Below are 20690 nucleotides of genomic sequence, written 5' to 3'. Positions count from 1 at the left end.
GTGAAAAAAGCTTTTCAGATACCTGCTGTGTAGTTGTTTACAGTCATGGTATGAGGAGGACACAGTCTGTGGCCAGCTGTGGAAACCTGGGTAAATTAACTTGGCCAGAACCAAGGGACCGGCGTGTGGCTGGTCTGCAGCTTCAGGGGGACTTGGAAACCGTATCACAGACACAAGCTCCTCCAGTCCAAAGAGATTCCAATAAAATAATAGTAACCACTGCTTAGCAAGCGCCTTGCCATGGAAGTGACAGAGGATTCAGAGGAAGCAGAGGAGTTGGCATTGTCTTCTGAAAAGAAAATCCATTAATCATTGAAAAAACCTTGTTAGGATTTTATTTTCATTGGCCTTACTGATGAGCACCCAGCCTCAGTGTGGCCTGGGAATATCAGTAAATGGATCTATAAAATTCTCTCCTCTGAGCTTACACAGCCCCACAAGACTATTTGCTTATTAAAAAGTTTTCTCAGTAGGAGAAGCCTAAATTGCAACTTTTCTGTTGAACTATGACAACTCAATTCTAGCTCCTAAATAAGGCTCTGAATCAGATTTCAGTGTAATTAACAAAGGAAATACCACTTGCTACTTACTCTATTACTTAAATTTTCAGCTCATATTCTCTGCCATTGCAGAATGTTGTTCTGATATGAATTAGCATTTTGGTTCTAAATGGACTATATCCTTGCAGAAGCATTAAGAAGGGAGCTGTTCTCACACATGTTTCTGAGATTAATCTCCAGCAAAAGGAAGGTAACTGCAGTGGAAGCTGGCTGCAGTACCTTCCTGCTTCCCTCGCTCTTGGCTTCCCTTGCATTGTTAGGCAAGCTCAGCATTTTCCTGCCTTGGAATTGCTGATTCTTTTAAATCTGATTTGGATCACTTTCTTTGTCATCAGAAGCAAATATGACACTTTTCAGCATCCTCTCTGTCATTCTTACTCAGAAATTTTATAATTCAGAGCAGCAAACCTTGTGTGGAAATGCAGCTAATTTGATAAATGCATTAAAAAGAAATCATTTCAGAGAAGTAATAAAAGTACCATTAGTAATATGGATTGCAGACTGAGCATATTGGAATGTAAATAGGGTAAGTGATAAGCTATTGAAAGAGTTTATTCAGCTGAGTCTAAAATAGTTTTAAGGGTTTGCTTAATTGAGCAGCTTGGCATTGAAATGAAACCCAGGACATTTTGGAGAAGTAGGTTGTTTAAAAGTGTTCACCATGTTTGTTCTGAACCTGAAGACTGTAGGTAATGGGATGTAAACTGAGGACCAGGATGCTGGATGAAATGGGATTGCAGATCAAACGCCTTGGTTAATTCTATTAAATCCATGCACAAAGAAGCAGTTGTTTAATGTTCCCCTGTGCACAGGCCATGAACATCCTGTGTGCTGCTAGAATAGAACTAACCTGCTGGGTAAGACCACTGCTGGCATTTGGGTTTGCAGGGCCCAGAGCAGGTGGTGACAGCCCTGCAGGACAAAGAGGCTTTTCTCAACCGGACTAGCAGTGTTTCACTGCAGGTCTGAGGGTGACAGACCCCAGTGCTCTGGGAAGTGGCCCTCCCTCAGCAGCAGAGGACAAGCCTTTCTGTACCACAGGAGCTGTTGCAGAGCACTGTACTGAGCCAGCAAGGTTGGCTCTGCCACATCTGTGCTGTCATTTTATGTTTGCTCGCTTTGTTACAGCAGCTACTGCCTTTTGTGGTTTGGTTGATTTTGTTTGGGTTTTCTTGGGGTTCTCTCTCCACTCTGACAAGGGATTTTGTATCTGAAGGTTGTACTTGAGAATGCAGCTGGTGAGCAGAGGGTTTGCTGATGACAATCCAGACTGTACCTGATGTGCAGTTACCTTTTTATATTTTTTTACATTCAGAGCAACAGAAAAGAAGAATAAATGTAGAATATTTTGTCCCTCTCACACAAACCTCATCTTGTTATTAATATTCATAATTGGGGGGGGGGGTGTTGATGAGTGGTGGTTGCTAAACATGCCCCGTGAATTTCAGCTACATTCAAATGATGTTTAAATTTTCCAGCAATGACAGCAGCAATCTCTCCTACCATAACTGCTCTTCTTTGTGAGCAAACCAACCTTGGGTCTGTTTTGCCGGGTTTGCACAGCTGCCTGATCAGATCCATCTGGCAGGAGGTATTTGCTAAGGATCCATCTTGCACCAGTATTGTTTTCAAGGTTAAACTTGCCTGTGCTGTGGTGCTCTGTATCAGCTTTTAGCTGGTCTTTAACTGTTGCATTTTTAATCTCCCACCATTATAAATAAATCATAAATAGCAAAATTGCAAATTTGAGATTGTATTCACAGTTTTAGGCAGTTCTTTCAGTTCACGTGGCTGGTACATGCTCCAAAGGCTACGGCTCCTCGGGGTAATTTTCTTGCCAGAATTTTTGTTCATTTGTGGCTGCTAATATAATGCTCTGGGGCATACCTATCCATTTTGCCAGTTTTCATCAAATTCATTGGTGGAGGCAGGTAAGTCTACACCACCTGCCTCACAAAAACTGGTGGTGTGCTGGATTAGACACAGGGTTTTACTCCAAATGCTTCCTTGGCAGTCCTTGCCCTCAGCAGCAGTGCTTGGAACAGCTCTGTGTTTGCCCCATTCCTCACCTTTTCTTCCTCTTGGTTTATGTTCTTCCCAGTTGTGACCCGTGAAACCCAGGGATTTCCAGTCACACACTGCTTTTTGAATATTGATTCGGTAGCTGATAGAATGTTAGGACTGGCCTGGGTCTCTCCATGTCAGCTCTACAGGTGCCGGAAACTGTTACTCTCAAGTAAAATTAAATAGGATAGATCTCTCCATCCTTATCTACTTCACATTCTTATTTTGCTGAAGTGTCTTTTTCCGTGGCATTTCTGCATGATTCTGCCTCTCTTAGTTGGAAGTGGACTGACTTTGATGTCTTTAATTTTAGCTTAGAGCTTTTCTTATGTAGATCTCCCCACTACGTTCTTATGCAGATGATAAGCAATTAGGTCTTCTGCTCTCCATCCCTCTTTATTTTCCGTGTCCTGACCATATTGATAGCTATAGAAATTTTGGTTTTTTCTAAACAGGCAAAAACTGTCTTGTTTCAGTGGAAGTATTGGGGATCGAGTCTGAGCAATTTTAAATTGTCCTAGAGAGTCTCCTGGAGCATCAGGTACCCTGGAAGAAGGACTTGGGGAATGCTGGGGGATGAAAAACTGAATGTGACCGAGCAATGTGCACTCATAGCCCAGAACACCCTGTGTCCTGGGCTCATCCCACAGCGTGGGCAGGAGGTCAGTGGGCCATTCTGCCCCTCTACTCCCCTCAGAGGAGACCCCACCTGCAGTGCTGCCTCCAGCTCTGGGGCACAAGAAGGTTGTGGGGCTGCTGGAGCGAGTCCAGAGGAGGCCATGGAGATGCTCTGAGGGCTGGAGCCCCTCTGCTCTGGAGCCAGGCTGAGAGAGCTGGGGGTGTTCACCCGGAGAAGAGAAGGCTCCAGGGAGACCTGAGAGCCCCTTCCAGGGCCTGAAGGGACTCCGGGAGAGCTGGAGAGGGACTGGGGACAAGGGATGGAGGGACAGGACAGGGGGGAATGGCTTCTCCCCGCCAGAGGACAGGGATAGATGGGATACTGAGACGAATCTTCCCTGTGAGGGTGGGGAGTCCCTGGTTGCCCAGAGCAGCTGTGGCTGCCCCATCCCTGGAAGTGTCCAAGGCCAGGTTGGATGGGGCTTGGAGCAACCTGGGATAGTGGAAGGTGTCCCTGCCTGTGGCAGGAGTTGAAAAAAGATGAGTTTTAAGGTCCCTTCCAAGCCAGACCAGTCTGGGGTCACTTATGGAGCCTCAGTCCCACACAGAGGCCTGTGCTCTGGAGGGTCACTGGCATATCTGACGTGTCAGTGCAGTTTTGCGGTGATGGGATCAGAGGTCTCTGATACCTGAGCAAGTCACTTCTGGAAGAAATGGTGCTACTTTTAAAATTAATTAAAAATGCATCTACCCATAGCACTTGCTTATCTATACAGATGTCATTCTGGCCTGTTTGGCTGGAATAAATATATAGCTATATTATTTGGAATATCCATTGGCATTTTCTTAGTTATAAAACTAGGATTCAAGGCAGAAATAAACGTTTTAAGATCAGTAGAACACCAGGCAACTTGTTTCCTTTTCTGTAATATTTTAGGCAGAGGAGGGACTATACACAGACCTGGGATCTGTGTTCCAGTTTGGCATGTTGCATCAGAGGCATTTTAGTGGGTTATTCTAGGTCTGTGGAAAATGCTAGGAATTAATTGAGTACTTAGTTACAGAAGCAGAAATCAAACACTGATTTAACTGGATCTTAATTGCAGTTATGTTTCTTTCAGTTCTTCAGAACCACGTCCAGCTGGCCTGGAGGAGAGTGATCAGTCATCGATGTCTGGAGACCAAGGAATGAATTTAGATAAGTCAGGCCCTAAACTCTCAGATTTTGCAAGTAGGCCACCAGGTAGTAGGACTGTTCTATGGATTATCTAAATGTAATAAGGAGAGCTTTTAATTGATCTTTTAACTGTTCTATTTTATTTGTGCTATCACACATTCAAACTTAAACCTGTTTTCCTCCTAGTAAGTAATTGATACCATTGTTTAAGTGTTCTCTTTGAATTAGCTCAAAATGAAGAGGTGGCCAGGTTCTCATGTATCATCTTGCAGGTACCATGCTGAAAACTGCAGAGTTATTCAGCAATAACATAATTGATTAAAAAATTTTGTATTTCTAGCTCTAGCACAGACTGATGTCTTAAAAATTTAGCATTAACCTATAACTGATTTTTCAGAATAAATAGGGGTTGTAGTTGAAATTATCCTTTGCACGTAGAGAGGATTAAATCTAACGTCTGCAACAGGATTTCTGTTACAAACCACACAAGTGATTCTTAACACTGTTTTTGGCCAAGTAATACATGTCAGGTTCTGCTTTGTACACCAGAAAATGTCAGGTCTGTAGCAGATATACTGGTCCATGACCCTCGGGGGCTGTCAAACTCTGGAGTTGGTTTTAAGGAATATTAATTAGTGAAAGTCCAACTCTGCATTTGTCAGTGAAATGACATGGGCTGTTGCAGAGACTTTTCTGGTGGCATGAATCTGAGTTAATAGCTGATACAACACTAAGAGATCTCCAGTTAAATCCCACACATCATACATTAAGTAAAAATATTTTTATGAATTAAGTAAAATCTTTGGCCATGTTTGCATAGCCTGTTCCGTTAATGTGGCTCTCGCACAAGATAAACAGGCTCCAGGCTGTACTTTCTATCCAGTCCTGTTTGTTACTGAAATTCTGCTTCTCCTGGTATTTGGTTGGTTTTAATGAATGTGTCATCCTGTTGTCTTAGGTTATCCATCTCAGGCAGTGGAGCAAAGGCCACTTCAGCAGATGCCACCTCAGCTCATGCCACACACACAGCAGCCCCAGCCCCAGCAGCAGCAGCAGCCCCAGCCCCAGCCAACACCACAGCCAGCCCAGGCACCCACACAGACGCCGCAGCAGCAGCAGCAGCAGCAGCAGCAGATGATGATGATGCTGATGATGCAGCAGGATCCCAAATCGGTCCGGCTGCCTGTGCCACAGGGAGTTCACCCACCCAGAGGGCCTCTGAACCCAGATGCTCAGCGAATGCCAATGCAGCAGAGTGGGAACATGCCAGTAATGGTGAACCTCCAAGGGCCTGGATCGGTGCCTCCATCTCCTGATAAGCAAAGAATTGCCTTGACGGGCAATCCTTCTCTGGGAAGTAATGCAAGAAAAATGGTTTATCCAGATAATGTACAGAATCCTTCCAGCTCACCCCTCAGAGAGGTTTCATCAGTATCCTCACTTCCAGAAGGAGGTGGAGCTGAGGGCCCCCCAACATCAGGAGCTCAGAATAATTTGACATCTCATTTAGTAGTTTCACAGAACCAATTAATGATGACAGGACCCAAGCCTGGACCGTCCCCACTTTCAGCTGCCCAAGGTGCAAGTCCTCAGCAGCAGTCTAGTTCTCTGCCTAGTGCTCTTACACACCATTTTCCAAATGTTGCTGCCCCATCACAAACTTCAAGGCCTAAAACCCCAAACAGAGCAAGCCCAAGGCCATACTATCCTCAGACTCCTAATAACCGTCCACCGAGCACAGAACCCTCAGAAATAAGCTTGTCTCCAGAGAGGCTCAATGCTTCTATAGCTGGTCTTTTCCCTCCCCAGATCAATATTCCTTTACCTCCCAGGCCTAATCTCAATAGAGGATTTGATCAGCAGGGTCTGAATCCCACTACTTTAAAGGCCATTGGACAAGCCCCATCAAATCTAACAATTAACAATCAGTCTGCTTTTCCAGCCTCACAGTCACACAAATTGGAAGGTGTGGTCATTAATTCAGGCAAACAGACCAACACTGGAGGAACAAAGAGAGCAAGTCCAAGCAATAGTCGAAGGTCCAGTCCTGGATCCAGTAGGAAAACTACACCAAGCCCTGGCAGACAGAATTCAAAAGCAGCTAAGTTATCATTGACAACTCAACAGAACCCACCTCTCTTGCAGAACATGGAATTACAGAGAAATATGATGGCTGGTCCCTCTTCTTTGCCAACACCTGTGACTACAAGTTTTCAAAATAATCCCATGCAAAGTAACCAGAGTCCTGCAATTTCTGTACCTGCTGTGACTGGCATTCCTGAAGACAATAAGGAGCCCCTAAGTGTGCCTCAAGATACTGAAAGCCAAAGTGCACAAGGTGTCCAAGGTAACAAAGACCAGCCCAGTATTGAACTCAAAGGTATCCCTACTCCAGAAATGAAAGTGTTGATTCCAGAAGAACAGTCAAAAAAAGATGGGCAAGGCTTAGACACTAGCAAGCTTCCGGTCATGGAGGAAAGTAAAACCATGGTATCTCCAGCTATGAGGGAGGCCCCAACTTCTTTAAGTCAACTTCTTGACAATTCTGGAGCTCCTAATGTAACCATTAAACCCCCTGGGCTGACTGGTCTTGAAATGGCACCGATAGTCACCACTGGTGAGGAGCTAAAGAAGATAGCTGTCATTCCGCCACTGCAGGATTCATCCTTGAGCAAGGAGCCCTCCAGTTCACTTAACTTGCCTCAAAACAATGAGCCCTGTCCAAATCCAGGGCACCAAGAACTGGGAGAAGTAAACTCAACCATGGCACAGAGTGTTCCACCAGTAATGCAGAGGCCTGTCAACTCTTCTTCTGTTTCAGGTCCTTTAGCCCCCAACCAGATAACAGTTTTTGTGACTTCCAACCCTATTACATCTGCTGCTAATACATCAGCTCCATTGCCATCTCACTTGCAACCTGCATTAGTGTCCACTGTTGTCACAATGCCCAATGTGGGGAGCAAAGTGATGGTTTCAGAGGGACAGTCAGCGGTTCAGTCCAATGCCCGGCCACAGTTCATTACACCTGTTTTTATAAACTCATCCTCAATAATTCAGGTTATGAAGGGCTCTCAGTCCAGCACGATTCCAGCAGCCCCCATGACTTCTAACTCCAGCCTGATGCCTCAGTCGGTCGCAGTTGTTGGTCCTTTGCATATCCCACAGAGTATCAAGTTCTCCTCGGGGCCCACTCCTCCCAGTACATCATCCAGCAGTCCTGTGTCCAGTATTCCCACCAGCAGGTCACTGGTTCTGAATCCCTTGGCATCTCCTGTTCAGCTGCCGCCTTCTGCTACAGCTTCTTCCAGTGTTGCTTCACACCTTCCTGCTCAGCAAGTCAAGGACTTCAATCCAGAGGAGACTTCCCAAGGTGGTGGGTCGGGTGACCAGAGCTGTCTGCCAGCAGTGCAGTCAGGACCTGTTGTTTCACCTCTGCTTACGAGCAGCCCGGGATCTGGGAACAGACGCAGCCCTGTTTCATCGAGCAAGGGAAAGGGAAAAGTAGACAAGATTGGCCAACTCTTGCTGACTAAAGCATGCAAGAAAGTCACTGGCTCCCTGGAGAAAGGGGAAGAGCAGTACGCTTTGGATGGAGAAACAGAAGGTCAGGGACTGGAAACATCAGTTCCAAATAGTTTGGGAACAGAGCAACCACCAGCAGAACTAGATAACAAAACTGTGACCCCTCCAGCACACAGTCTTACAAAACAGAGCACTTCTGGGCCTGGCAGCTCGAGCCTCAGCCCCACGGCTCCTGCTCCTGCCTCCACGTCCCCGAGCACACCCACGAGCACTCCTGCCCCCGCCGTGCTCCCGGCTGGAGCCCCCCCGGCAGCCCCGGAGCCCCCCGGGCCCAGCGGGAACAGCAGTGCCCCCGGCGGGGCCCCGGCCGAGCTCCCCGGGGGCGCCGGGGCGGAGGAGAAGGCGGGAGCACCGCAGGAGCTGCTGCCGAGCGCAGGTAAGTGCAGTGCTGCCCGGGGAGGGGAAGAATGGGATTGCTGCTGTAAATCCCCACATGCTGCTTTCCGTGAACATCATAAAATGTAGGCACTGCAACCAAGGCTGACACTTTTTTGTTTCTAATCTCTGAGTGATACACAGGCTGGTATTCACCAAGATTCAAGTTCCAGAAGTTTTATTTCAGTTTCCATTTGCTGCTTAAGTGGGGTATTTGTCATGAACATATGGTGCAAGAACAGAGGAGTAACTTCATGTAAATGTTGGAAGCAGGGAGAAAACGTGGACGCATCAGTAATGACAAATATTTAAGGTGCCTTTTATATTGGTAGATACACTGGTACTCTGCTTTGGTCTTGCCAGAGACTTTTTTAATTTCAATTTATTGATTTAAATATTATATTTTTAATTCATCCTAATAATACTACTTCCCTCTTTGAATAACCTTAATCCTCTAGGGAAATAACTGAATAACCTCCAGAAGAGAAAAAAAACCCAAACCCATACCAAGTCCCCATTTGTCTAGGAAATAACTTAAATAACATTTCAGACAAATTCCTGAAAAAGTGATTAGAATTGCATCTAATATAAAAACATAAAATACCTTCACATATGAGCTCTTTTCTCCTATGTTATTTTAATTTGAACATCTAGCAGACTTTATATATGACATTTTTAATTTATTAAATATGGTGTGAAAATAAACCCATCACTCCTGAAGTGAGCTGAGTGTCTGTTCTGCTTTACAACATGAATTAGACACAGAAGATAAAATCATGGAAAATAAAATCCACAGAAGTCAAGGGAACTGAGAGATTCAGCCTCAGTGTGACTTTCCCTGTGGCTATTGGATGTTTTAGCTGTATGCCACTGGCAAATGAAGCCTTTGAGCTTCAGAGAATGAATTCTGTTTTTTTAGGAGAAAAATGGAAGTGTATACTGTTTATTTAAACAGGAATGTTTAACTTTTTGTCTTCCTGTTCTCCATAAGTTTGTTAGCACATAGAAGACTAGAAAGCATTAGTGCAGCAAAAATTATTTTTCCATCTTACTTTTTTTACTTGGCAATCTAAGAAATGTGAAGGTGCATCATCTTTTTGCCGAAGGACTTCAAGGGCGACTTTATTTGAAAGAGTGAGGGCATTGATTCGTTAACGAAGATGCCATTTTCCCCCAGAACTTCTGTTGGAATGAGCATTAAAATGAGAAACTGTTGAATCTCTAGGACTTCTTTTAATTTCTCAATCTGCTGAAAAATCGTTACCTTTAAAAATGTGGTTTATATACTCAATTTCATCACTTATTCTACTTTGAGAAAACTTGCTGGGGAAAGTTTTGCCAAAGTTTATTTTAAAATGGGGAGATGTGTATGATGGGGGGAAGTGGAGGGTAGGTTAAAAATATTGCATTTCTAAATGCCAAAACATAGTCAACTGGAAGATAGAGAATTTTGTACCAGTGGCCCAGTCACACCACAAGAATTCCTTTTTGACTCCCTTTGACAATAATACTTTTTCCCTCCACTTTTATTCTAGCATCCTCTCAACATTTAACACAGAAAAAAAGTTCAGTTGCAACACCAGAAAGTACTGTTCAAAGAACAGGTAAATCTTCCTTCGGAAAACCAGAATAGAGGTGAACTAAACCCTTTATGTTCGGAACTGAAAATGTATTTGTTTGAGTGCATATTCAGTGGTCACTAACATGCTGGGTAGTTTGGGGCTTTGGTGGGGGGTTTATTATTATTTGTGCTTTGGGGATTGTTCTTCTTTGCTAGATACATTGTGCTTTAGAAGTCTCCAAATCCTTGTGGGAGACTCAGCATGGGATCAAGTAAAACAAGAAAAAATCACTAAAGAAGTTTTTTAGATATTCAGTGATAAACTGGAGGGAATGGATTTGTAAAAATATGCTGTGTTTGAGTTTTGAAGTCCTGTTCAGTGCTAATAGGAGTTTTTCTTTTATATTAAACCATTTTGAACATATTTCCAAAAGCCATGCTGGGAGTGTGTTTTACAGTTGTAACCTTTTTTTTTCTGTTCATGTTTTAATGCCCCCTCAGCAGTGTTTGTTTCAAGATGGAGCCCTGGCAGATTACTTTTTGGTGTTGCCATCTATTATCATGGTGTTTCACCATCAATTTCTAGGAGTTTTAAAAAAGTAATTCCTAAGATGAGTAGGGAAAATGGATAGATGTGGGCTTGCTTATGGGAAGTGCCGCTCTCCATCCATTTGCCATCTCTAATCTGATTAGAGTTTTCAGGAAGTAAAAATTGTTTTCTTTGACCTTCCACTAAAACAAAGATGGTCATACACTGTTGATTCACATCTGACTCATTGCCCCGTGCTGCTCTGGCTGTATTGTAGAGTTCCTGCTGGGGGTAAGCACTGATTCCATCCATTTTTTTGCTATTGGATATTCTCCCTGTTCAAATTTTGGTTAGGAAGAAAGGTGATTCTTTCCTTATGTTGCTTAGTCTCTTCTTCCTTTGTTCCCAAGACATCTGTTTTTCCCAGATGGTGCTATATCCATTTATACTGAAGAGGCTGATGTGCCAACACTGCAAGTTTATCCTAAGAGGACAGATATTATCCGTTTTTGTACTTTTTTTACACCTTTATTCCTTATGCACGCTCTAGGAAACTTTGGGTGCTAAATTGATCTCAAAGGCAAAGCCCCAGTTTGTGCCCCAGTAACCCCGAGGTTTGACTGGGGGGGATTGAGCTGAAGCTCACTGAGGGCAGCATGACAAACCACAGGGAGTTAAGCTATGACATTGCAATGGTAATCCCTAAATCTGTGGCAGTTTCTCAGGAGAAGGGCTCTGTTTAGGTATAGATCCTCCCTTTCAACAAAGAATCTGGTGGATATGAGGAGAATTAAAATATGGACAGTAAAAAGACTTGACATTTTATATGCTGAAAAGGAGAGCTGTTTATTGAGGTGAAGACTCCAAAGGAAACCTGACCTGTATGTGTGAAGTCACTGTGAGAGACAGAGAAGGCAGGTCAGACTTCTCTTTTTAACATCTCCCCTGAGATTTTCTCCCATTCTGTACAAATATAATTGGACTTCATAAATTTGTCTTCCTCTGCATTAGAAGATACTGCTGAGAGACAGTTGGGTTAAGGCAAAATTTTACATGCACAGTAGAGCCAGATGGGTATCTTTTGATTAGTTTAAAACTAATAAAACCTAGAAGTTTCAGAAGAAATTAACTGTCTAAAATGGAAGTTAAAAAAGGAAGAAAAGTATAGCCCTTGTCAGGGAGTTTCTCTACAGTTTTTTTTCTCAGGGTTTTAACTTTTCCCTGTCTTAGCTGGTGCAGGCTGTAATCAGACCTGGCCGATATGGTATTTGATATATTGACTTGCTTTGCTTTGAGAGAAGTTTATTCTTCTGACCTAATACCTAGTAGAAAATTGTGAGCTAGTCATGCCTTGTCAGCGGTTATGTACTGCTACAGCAGACTTTAAAATTATCTTTTTCTCTTGTAGAACTTGAGACAAATGCTGCAGTAGTTGCTGGTCAAAGGTAAGGAGATAGTTTGTATAGATTCAGAGTAGATATAGCTTTCGTGGGAGGAAGTCCCTTTCTCTTTGCTTCAATTGCTCAACTTCATTTTCTTGGCCATACCCTTTCTTTCCTGCTAAGAAATCAGGCCAGTTGACTGTTCCACACCATTGCTGAAATGTAGAACATAAAGTAACTTTTTCCCAAGTCTGTGTTTTTGGCAGTGTTTCCTTTCATCCCTTCAGGCCTGGATGTTTCATGTCCTGGAATGGTGAATGGAACCTGGTGGTTCCACAGCAAATCAAAACTAAACCCCCCAAAGCCTGTGGTTTTCTGAAAGGAAGTCCTTCAAAAGTTTGTTCTTCTCCTGCCTTTGTGATTGTTTTCAACAGTTTTTCTCTATTTGCTTGTTGACATTTTGCCAAAACCTGACAAGGTCAGGTAGAAACTTCATGTTGTCGTGGTTAAGACATTCAGTAATTAAAACATCATGTTTCAAATGGTTGTGTTCTGTCAGAAGAAAATTACAGTTTTGAAGATCTACTTCTGTAAGATTCTAAACACACTGGGCTCTTACACTTAGTCTGTAATGATAGACCTTGGTAAGGTTTTTGGCTAAACTGTGTTTTTTGGCTAAGCTGGCACAGCTGACAGGTTTTGGATGCTGCCCTCATCAGTGGAACAACCCCTAAGCCAGGGCAAGAGGTGCAGCCACCCTGCTGGGTTCCTCGGGAGATGAGGCAGTGTCTTCCTTTATAAGGGAGGGAATGCAGTATGCTTCCTCAGATCAGGAATGACTCTGAATGGGATATTTAACTGTATTTACCTTCACCTGGTAAATACAGGTTTGGCATCTTTCAAGTTGTATCAAAGATGAACTGAAATTTCACAGCAAGTTTTCTTCAGGGTAGAATTTTTCTGAAAAGCTGAAGGTGGAACACTTGGCAGCTGAGCAGATTCTCCAAATAAAATGTCCTTGTGTGACCATCTCTAAACTCAGCACATCAAATTACCACAAAGGCATTTTTCTGGGTTTTTCTGATTGATGTTTTTCTGAGCAAGACCAGAAAAGAAGGAAAGTTTGCAGGCAAACTGAGTCTAGTGATGGGTGATACGGTGGGCACCTTTGGGCTCCTGGAGTTAAATACCACATGGGACAAACTTTTATAGAATCACAGATGGTTTGGGTTGGAAGGGTCCTTAAAGCTCATCTCCTTCCAGCCCCCTGCTGTGGGCAGATAAACCTTCCACTATCCCAGGTTGCTCCAAGCCCCGTCCAACCTGGCCTTGGGCACTTCCAGGGATGAGGCAGCCACAGCTTCTCTGGGCAACCCATGCGCCTGTTTCTCCCTAATATCTAATCTAAACCTGCTCTCAGTTTAAAACCATTAAAAAACTTTAAAACCTTAGAGGAACCTTGCAACCCACAAAGCACTAGAAATATTTTCACTTGGACTAACTTGATTTCCTCCTGTAAAACGAGGGAAGTGATATGTTGGTTCCTGTGAGACAATCCCAGCTATGGATTTAGTAATTAGAATCTGTAAAAATTACCTGTACTAACTGAACTTTAGCTGCTGATGCCTGTTTGCTTCCCTCCTCTGTGGTAGGTGACTGCTGATTCAGGTGCCCCCATTCCGTAGGAGAAGACCAGTTTTAGGCCTGTTTGGGGGATCCAGTTTATAGATTGCACATAGTCCTGCCTTACGGGGAAATAGATTTCAGTCTTTATTTTGTATCTGAGACAATCCATGTGCCTCCATAATCTCCTCTGCTGTGTGTGTCCTTGCTTGAGAATGTTTGTCTTTCCTTCCATTGACAAACTGTTTTATTTCAGATACCTGTTACTTAACCCTACCAGTATGTGTCATAGTCTCTCCCCTCAAAGCAGGACTTCCCTGAAGGGTGACACTGCAGTGGGACCTCTGTCACACACAGGTCGCCTGCACTGTGTGTTCACTCCAGTCTCTGATTCAGGCAGCCTTTCTTGAAATCCTGCAAGTATCACCCAAAGGGCCTGAAATGAGCTTTCTTTTGCCTTTTCCATTAGCAGAGTAATTTATTTGGTTAATTAATTACCTTTGAATTCACAGGAGATAAGTTTAGCTTAATCTTCTGAAACTGCTTAGTCATCAGAAATTGTCTGGCATTAAGGAGAAAACATCCAAAGTTCAGGATAAATTTACAGATTAAAGAGTGATAAAATAAAAGAGGAGTTTAATAAAAAATGGTAGCACTCCATTTATTGTCTCAGTGGCAAGAAACACAGATTTCCACAGTACCTAAAATTATTTTTTTATAGCGGAAAAAGCTTTCTCTTGCAAAAAAAAAGTATTTTAACTTCAAGCTCTGAGGCTTGCAGAAAGTTTTAAATAAAGACTTTTTAATATGTGAAGAAATCACTTGGATCAATGAAGTGAGTCCTTTTAGCAAGCACAAAAGCTGGCATACTCCCTGAAGAGTTCCTAATTCCTCCTGATGTTCATCTGCAATTTCAACTCTGTATCCCCATACTGCAGCAGTCTCTAATGTAACCTGTTTGCTTTTCCTAGACTTCAGTAATGGTGGCACCTGTGGAAAACAGAGCAGACAATTTATAATGCATCTAATTTCTTGGTCTTCTAATGTTGAAAATATTCTCTTTGAGGACTTCTCAATTCTGTATCCTCTGATAATTTTTGATAGAAATGGACTATACTCTGGCTTACTCAGGTCATTCTTCATCTGATAGAACTTCTGATATCTCTAGCATTTCATATCTCCAGTGCTAATAGTCCGGAACTGGCACCTGTGTCGGGCCATCCTCCAGCTTGTCTGACTTGCATAGAAAAACATTATTCTTCTTACACTTCATCAGAAATATTTTGTCCCACTTTATTAGTAATGAGACAAAAGAGAATTGTGAAAAGTCTAAAACTCCAAATAGAAGAAATTCAAGAACAGAGGATTCTGCCGCTTCACAGGAAGCTGTAGAGAACGGGCAGCGCAAGAGATCCTCCCGACCTGCCTCTGCGTCCGGCACGGCAAAAGGTAACGTGCACAGCATCCTCTCTGTGGAGAGGGCAGGACCTGGCCTGCTTCCCCAGATAATGCCCTTGCAGTAGCTGCCTCCTATTGCTGGTTTGCAGCTTGTACACGTTGGGTTCTTTAACTCTAGTTTCAAGGATTTAGCCACAGGTTGGTGTTGAAGCATTTACTGACATCTGCACTGGCAGTAAATCCTGTATGAATTCCCCTCTGTTGCATTTGTGGAACTTGCTCTGCAACACTCACCACCATAGTGCTCAGCACCTTGCCTAGTTGAAGTTGAATTCTCTTGGCAGAAATGTGTGGCCGTTGAAAGGACTGTACTCAGATCAAAAAGTGACATTTTCTTTTTCCTGAAGCCCGAAAGACACAAGATTTAAGTCTTCCCAAGTGCACGGTCAGCTCTTGCCAAATCAAATGCTGAGGTTCAGGCATGCTCTGAAAGCTGCCAGGATGGCAGCCTGGAGCATCAGGGAGTGCTGTGTAGTAGCACAGAGCCTCAGCTCCTCTTTCCAAGAACACCTGAAATCCTGAAGTTAACCCATGGCATTAGCAGGTGCTGACATACCATATTCCTACCCAGGTTACAGTCTTTCACAATTATGCAGCATTTGTGTGATACGCACAGCCCAGTGCCAGGCTGAAGCTAATTCTGTCAGAATCTTGTGTTTAAAGGGTCAGAAAAATGCTGATGGACCAAAGTTATGCAAGAAGGTAGAGAGAGACCATCAGGAGGCAACACTCTACCAATATTTTAAAGATAATATACAGAACAAAGAGGTATTAATATAAAATGATTATAAAAGGAAGTCAAGTTGAATTCAGCAACCATTTCCATACTGGAGATACTAAAGTGTGATGGTAAGAATATTGTGCTTTAAGAGTTTCAGAGAAGCCTTCCAGCAATACGTCATTGTGCAATGACTCCCAAAGATTACACAGGGGACCTTTTTGTTCTGCACTTTTGTGGCTGCTGAATTTAAGTACATTTATTTCTTGTGGCAGGATTGTGCAGAAAAATCTAAGTCTATTGTAAAAATAAATTCTCTTTCATGATTGTGAAGAAAAGTTTGAAAAATGTGAAGCCAATGTAAAATCCCTTTGGTGATACCTGCCTGAGTTTGAGGGGATCTGAAGCGTGTGACCTGCCCCACACACTGACTGGATAAACCTAAAGATGACAACCAGTGACACGTCAGATTCTGAAAATGTGGGAACATGAAAGTGCATCAAATTTAAATAATACCAGAACTCTCGTAGGGGTTGGTGCTGACTGCGTAATTCATTTACCTCTGTGAGTAAAATCCTTGCTTTTAAAACATGCATCTGAATCTGCTCCAGTGTCTCAGGGGTTTGCTGGACACGTGGGTGCAGCTCTCCATGGAGTACCTGGGCTGTGGCTGCCTTATCTCCAGGCTGTAGAGAACAGGAGCCAAACCAGGTGCTTGGTGGCAGAGGGTAGTGAGGTGGCTGCAAAAGTGTGACCTGCCTACGAGTTTGCCACTTGTGCCTACTCTGTTGTACATTTTGGTTAGTGAATCAGAGCTTAATGATTCTGGTTTGGGTGCCCCAGGCCTCAGTGCATTACCTGTATCCTGAGAAACCCCCTAATGCATGGTAACAGGAATGTGGGAGGAGTTACCTCTTGAGACAGAGGCTGTTTAAGGTCATTATAAAAGCAGCAATTAAGAAAAAAACTGAAATACAGCAGGGAGAAAGAGAGCAGACTTTGACCGGTGGGAGTAGGAACTCCCTTGGGAAGCAGGAGGCAGAAGGGTCACTGTGAGAGAAGAGAACACATGGAGAGTCAGCCCTGGTCCATGGTTTTGGGGAGATGTTGGGGATGCTCCCAAGGGACTGGGACAGGGACTGAGCAATGCTGACCCATTCCTTCTCCCAAACACAGAGCTTGGAGCAGCAGCAAGGGTGGTAACAGCTAGTGCTGAAGCTACTTCAAAGCCAGCCTTGCTGCTTGGAGGGGCTCCAGGCTGTAGTTGTGCCTGTGGAGGTCTTTCACCCCTGAAATTGGTACTCTACTGCTATTTTTTCCCTTTCTGGAGTACTTTTCCAGCAAGGGCTGTTTCAGCATTTACTGTAGCTTCAAGTTTGTTAAATTTTGAAATTTTGATTGTTTATTCAAATACCATGTGTAACAGCCATGTACTGCTACTGTTCTGGTTTTAGGTGGACTTGGAAATTTTTTCCCTTTTGACTCTTAAAATATACACAGCTGCAATAGCTTTTGGAAAACATTGTAAAGAGCCAAAGAGACATTGCCAACATTTTAAATCACGTTTTTTAAAAAAATCTAAAGATGCAAATGCCCTTGGTCCTTACTCTTTTTTTGTTTTGAAATGGAATCATAGTGCCTTGGTAAGCGCACTGGCCATGTCACCTGCTGTCACCATGGCTCTGCAGGTGTTAATATTTGTGTCTCTCTGCATAAGCGGTGTTCCTGTGACTCAGTGTACACTGAAGAGACTTGTTTTCCAAAGACTTTCCAAAACCTCAGACAACCAGGTTCTTAACTTGCATGGCAGGCTCCAAAACACCTTCCCTAGCTGATGTGTGGCACCATCTCCGTGGTGCCTGGGGCTGACGGACACAGGTGGTGCCCAAGGCTGTGCTTCCTTCTGGGAAAAGGCAGGGCAAGCTGTGGCACGTGGGGAACTGAACCTAAAGAACAGTTAAAAATATCTGGCTCTTCTTTTGAAAGCTGTTATACTAGGGCTTCATAAATGTCAGACTCCCAGCACTCGTGCCTGGAGCAGCGCGGGGACCGTGGTGTGTGTGGCTGATGATGCTGTCGGGGCGATGGGTCCAGTTGTGTGACAGCAGCTGAGGAGTCAGTCCCAGTGCTGGGAAATCCTGGTCTCCAGAGGTTTCCACTCTGGTGTGAGTTTGGAAGAATAACAGGGCAATCTGTGCACCTCTGGGGAATGGCTTACCGACTCCATATCCATGCTTTTTTTCTTCTCTTGATTTCAGAAACGAGTGCCAGTGCAATGCAGTCAAAAAGAAGAAAATCCAAGTAAATTACTGCATGGAAACATGAGACTTGTAAATGAGTGTGAATTTACCAATAGCAATTTTGAGCTGTGATTTTTCTTTTTTAAATAAAATTCTGTACAGTAAGTCATTTTAATATTATACTGTTCCCAATAAATGACTTTTTTTTCTAAAAAACAGAATAAATAGTTATAAAAACTGGGTTCTTCTAAAACCCCGTGGACTTACAAAGTGAAGTCCAGGGTTAGCACATTAGGGTTATGTGTTTGTATGAAATGGACGGGGAGGGGAAGACAATTGTAAATTTATTTGTTTTCACTTTTCATAAACAATTTAGAATACAGGGTTGTCATTTTTAGGTATTAAAATAATGTATTGTGCTGTTGTTTAAGTACTGTATGTGAATAGCAGTCTGAGGGTTTATAAACAAACCCCATCTTGTTTGGAAATGTAAATAATTTTATTATATAGTAGATCCGATGTATTTGTTGTAGAAATGGACCAGTGAAACAAAAAATAAATTTAAGGATTTGTATAATGTGGAATCCCTCATGCTCTAAATAAATGTTATTGTCCTATAAATTGGGTTGAATTATTATTAGCAACAGCAGCAACATCATTCCAAACAGGAGGATTGAAGGGATTATTTAGAGCTCTGGGCCTGCAAGCTCCTTATATGGAGCTTTAGAAAGGAATTTGTTTAACCACAAACAAATTAACTGATGCAGCTGTTCCTGCGAAGCAAGGAAATACGGGAGGGTCACCCTCCCCCCAGGGAGCACCGGGCGAGGAGGCTCCCACAAAGAGCTGCTCAGCAGGGAACAGGCAGGGGAAGGGCCTCGTTCCGTGGGGTGAGGGCTGCGTTTATCTGGTAACGCTGCTGCCATCAGTGGTGCCGGGTGGGGTTGTGCCGCCGCGGAAAGTAGGTCAGGCTTGGTGTTCCCAGGAGAACCAGGAGCCGGGTTGTGCAGATTCCTCGGGGCTTTGTGCACAAACACTTTCACCTTTTCTCTTTCTTACTGAATTTTAAAAATACATATCTCAAAAGGCCAATTAAATATAAATTGTCATTAAATATAAATTGTCAGCTTTCATAATGACAAATTGCCTATTGGTGTACAAGGTAATAGTCACTGAAGCCAATGTCACATAATCACAGAATCATTTAGGTTGGAAAAACCATCTAAGACCATCTGTTACCCCAGCACTGCCAAGGCCACCCCTAAACCATGTCCCCAAGTGCCCACATGTTTTTTAAACCCCTCCAGGGATGGTGATTCCCACCACTGCCCTGGGCAGCCTGTTCCTGTGCCTGACCACCATTTCCATGCCTGAGTGGGGAGCAGCTCTGCAGTGGGAGCTCTGGAGGAGAGCTGAGCCTGGCTGTGTGCAGGGAGGGCTGTGCTGTGCAGGCAGGATTGGCAGCCTGTGGGTAAGGGAAGTGATTGTTCCCCTTTTCTTGGCACTTGTTAGACCCCAGCTGGAATATTATCACCTGGTTTCCACCACCACACACCCACATACAGAAGAAAGATGTTGCTAAAGTAGAGGGGACACACAAGAGGGCCACGAGGATGGCCAGGGGCTTCATCACTCTTTCATGTCTTGGAGAAGATGCAGCTGGGCTCTTACAGAGGTGGATGCTGGGAGGAAAGGACACCACTAGAATAAACAGGAGAGGATGTTCTGACTGGATAGAACAAAATATTCCCGCTGGGATGTGGTGGTGGATCTCTCTCGGGTGAATTTCAAGCTTTGGCTGAACAAAGCCCTGTACAACATGGTATGAATTCTGTATTTACCCTGCTGTGTGCAGGATGTTGGACTGGACCTCCCAAGGTCCATCCATCCCAAATAACCCCATGCATTGTCTCCCACTGCTGAATTTGGTTTTCCAGTGAGAAAGCTTGTCAAAACTCACTCCTGCCTATTTTTCATTCTCAATTCCTAACAATTCCTTGAAGTGCTTCTCCCAGCTACTGGGATATCAAGTGTGTGACATCTGGAGCACCCCTTGCCTTGGCTCTGCTGGAGGAGCTGGAGCAGCTGTTGGGCTGGGCAAGCCCCGTCCCACCCCTACCCCAAGCTGCTCAAGGCTGTGTCTGCTCCCATCTTGGGTATCTCCAAGGATGGAGACTCCTCAACCTCTCAACCTGCTTCTGTGGCCAACCACTCTAGAAGTTTCTAGAAGAAAAAAACATTTTCTTGTGTTTAAATGACATTTCTCTTTTTTTTTTTTACTTCAATTTATGCCTCTCACCCTGCCCCAGGCTGAGAATGTTCTGGCTGTCTTCTGTACTTCCCCCATCAGGAATCTGCACACATGGGCGGGATGTCCCTGAACCTTCTCCAGACTGAGCAGTTCCAGCTCTCAGCCTCTCATCTGCTGGATGTTCCAAGCCCTTAATCACCTTGGAGGCATCTCTGCCTCTCAGTGGGTGGTGAAAACGTCTCACACTGCAGAGTATGTGCTTGGAGAAACAGATGATGCTGCAGGGATCAGCTCATCTGGGATTCTGTGCTTTCCCAGGGCAAACCGCATATGCTTTAGCTCTGTCCATCGCCTACTGAGTTGTAGGGCTTGGGAAGGGAAAAAAATCCCCTCCAACACCTCAGCCTGTGCCATCCCCTCTCCTGCGCATCCCTATCTTCAAAGGGGACATTCTTCTGTTACCGGTCTCTCACAGAATTGACTTTTAAAAGCTTTTTTACAAAAACAGAGGTTTTTGTAGACAGATTTACTTGCAGGCTTTAAAAGGAATAC

General features: G+C 43.8%; 1 protein-coding gene across 9 annotated transcripts in view; it reads left to right on the top strand.

The window, feature by feature from the left end:
- NCOA6 (nuclear receptor coactivator 6) overlaps positions 1 to 18508 on the top strand; it is a 44987-nt gene extending 26479 nt beyond the window's left edge. For 3 of the 9 annotated variants that reach the window (XM_064674413.1, XM_064674415.1, XM_064674414.1), the window contains 5 exons: positions 4364 to 4485; positions 5378 to 8377; positions 9912 to 9980; positions 11875 to 11911; positions 14772 to 18508. In XM_064674413.1, coding sequence (XP_064530483.1) covers positions 4364 to 4485; positions 5378 to 8377; positions 9912 to 9980; positions 11875 to 11911; positions 14772 to 14994 — 3451 coding nt within the window. In that variant the 3' untranslated portion in view covers positions 14995 to 18508. Of the gene's footprint in view, positions 1 to 4363; positions 4486 to 5377; positions 8378 to 9911; positions 9981 to 11874; positions 11912 to 14442 lie in introns of all 9 variants that reach the window. The other 6 variants (XR_010434955.1, XM_064674416.1, XM_064674418.1 and 3 more) reach the window with 6 other exon arrangements.
- The last annotated feature ends 2182 nt before the right edge of the window (positions 18509 to 20690 follow it).

Source organism: Pseudopipra pipra, chromosome 17 (assembly GCF_036250125.1).
Source record: "Pseudopipra pipra isolate bDixPip1 chromosome 17, bDixPip1.hap1, whole genome shotgun sequence".
NCBI classification, from domain to species: Eukaryota; Metazoa; Chordata; class Aves; order Passeriformes; family Pipridae; genus Pseudopipra; species Pseudopipra pipra.
The sequence above is the reverse complement of the archived record's forward strand: the minus strand, read 5'-3'. Positions and strand labels throughout refer to the sequence as shown.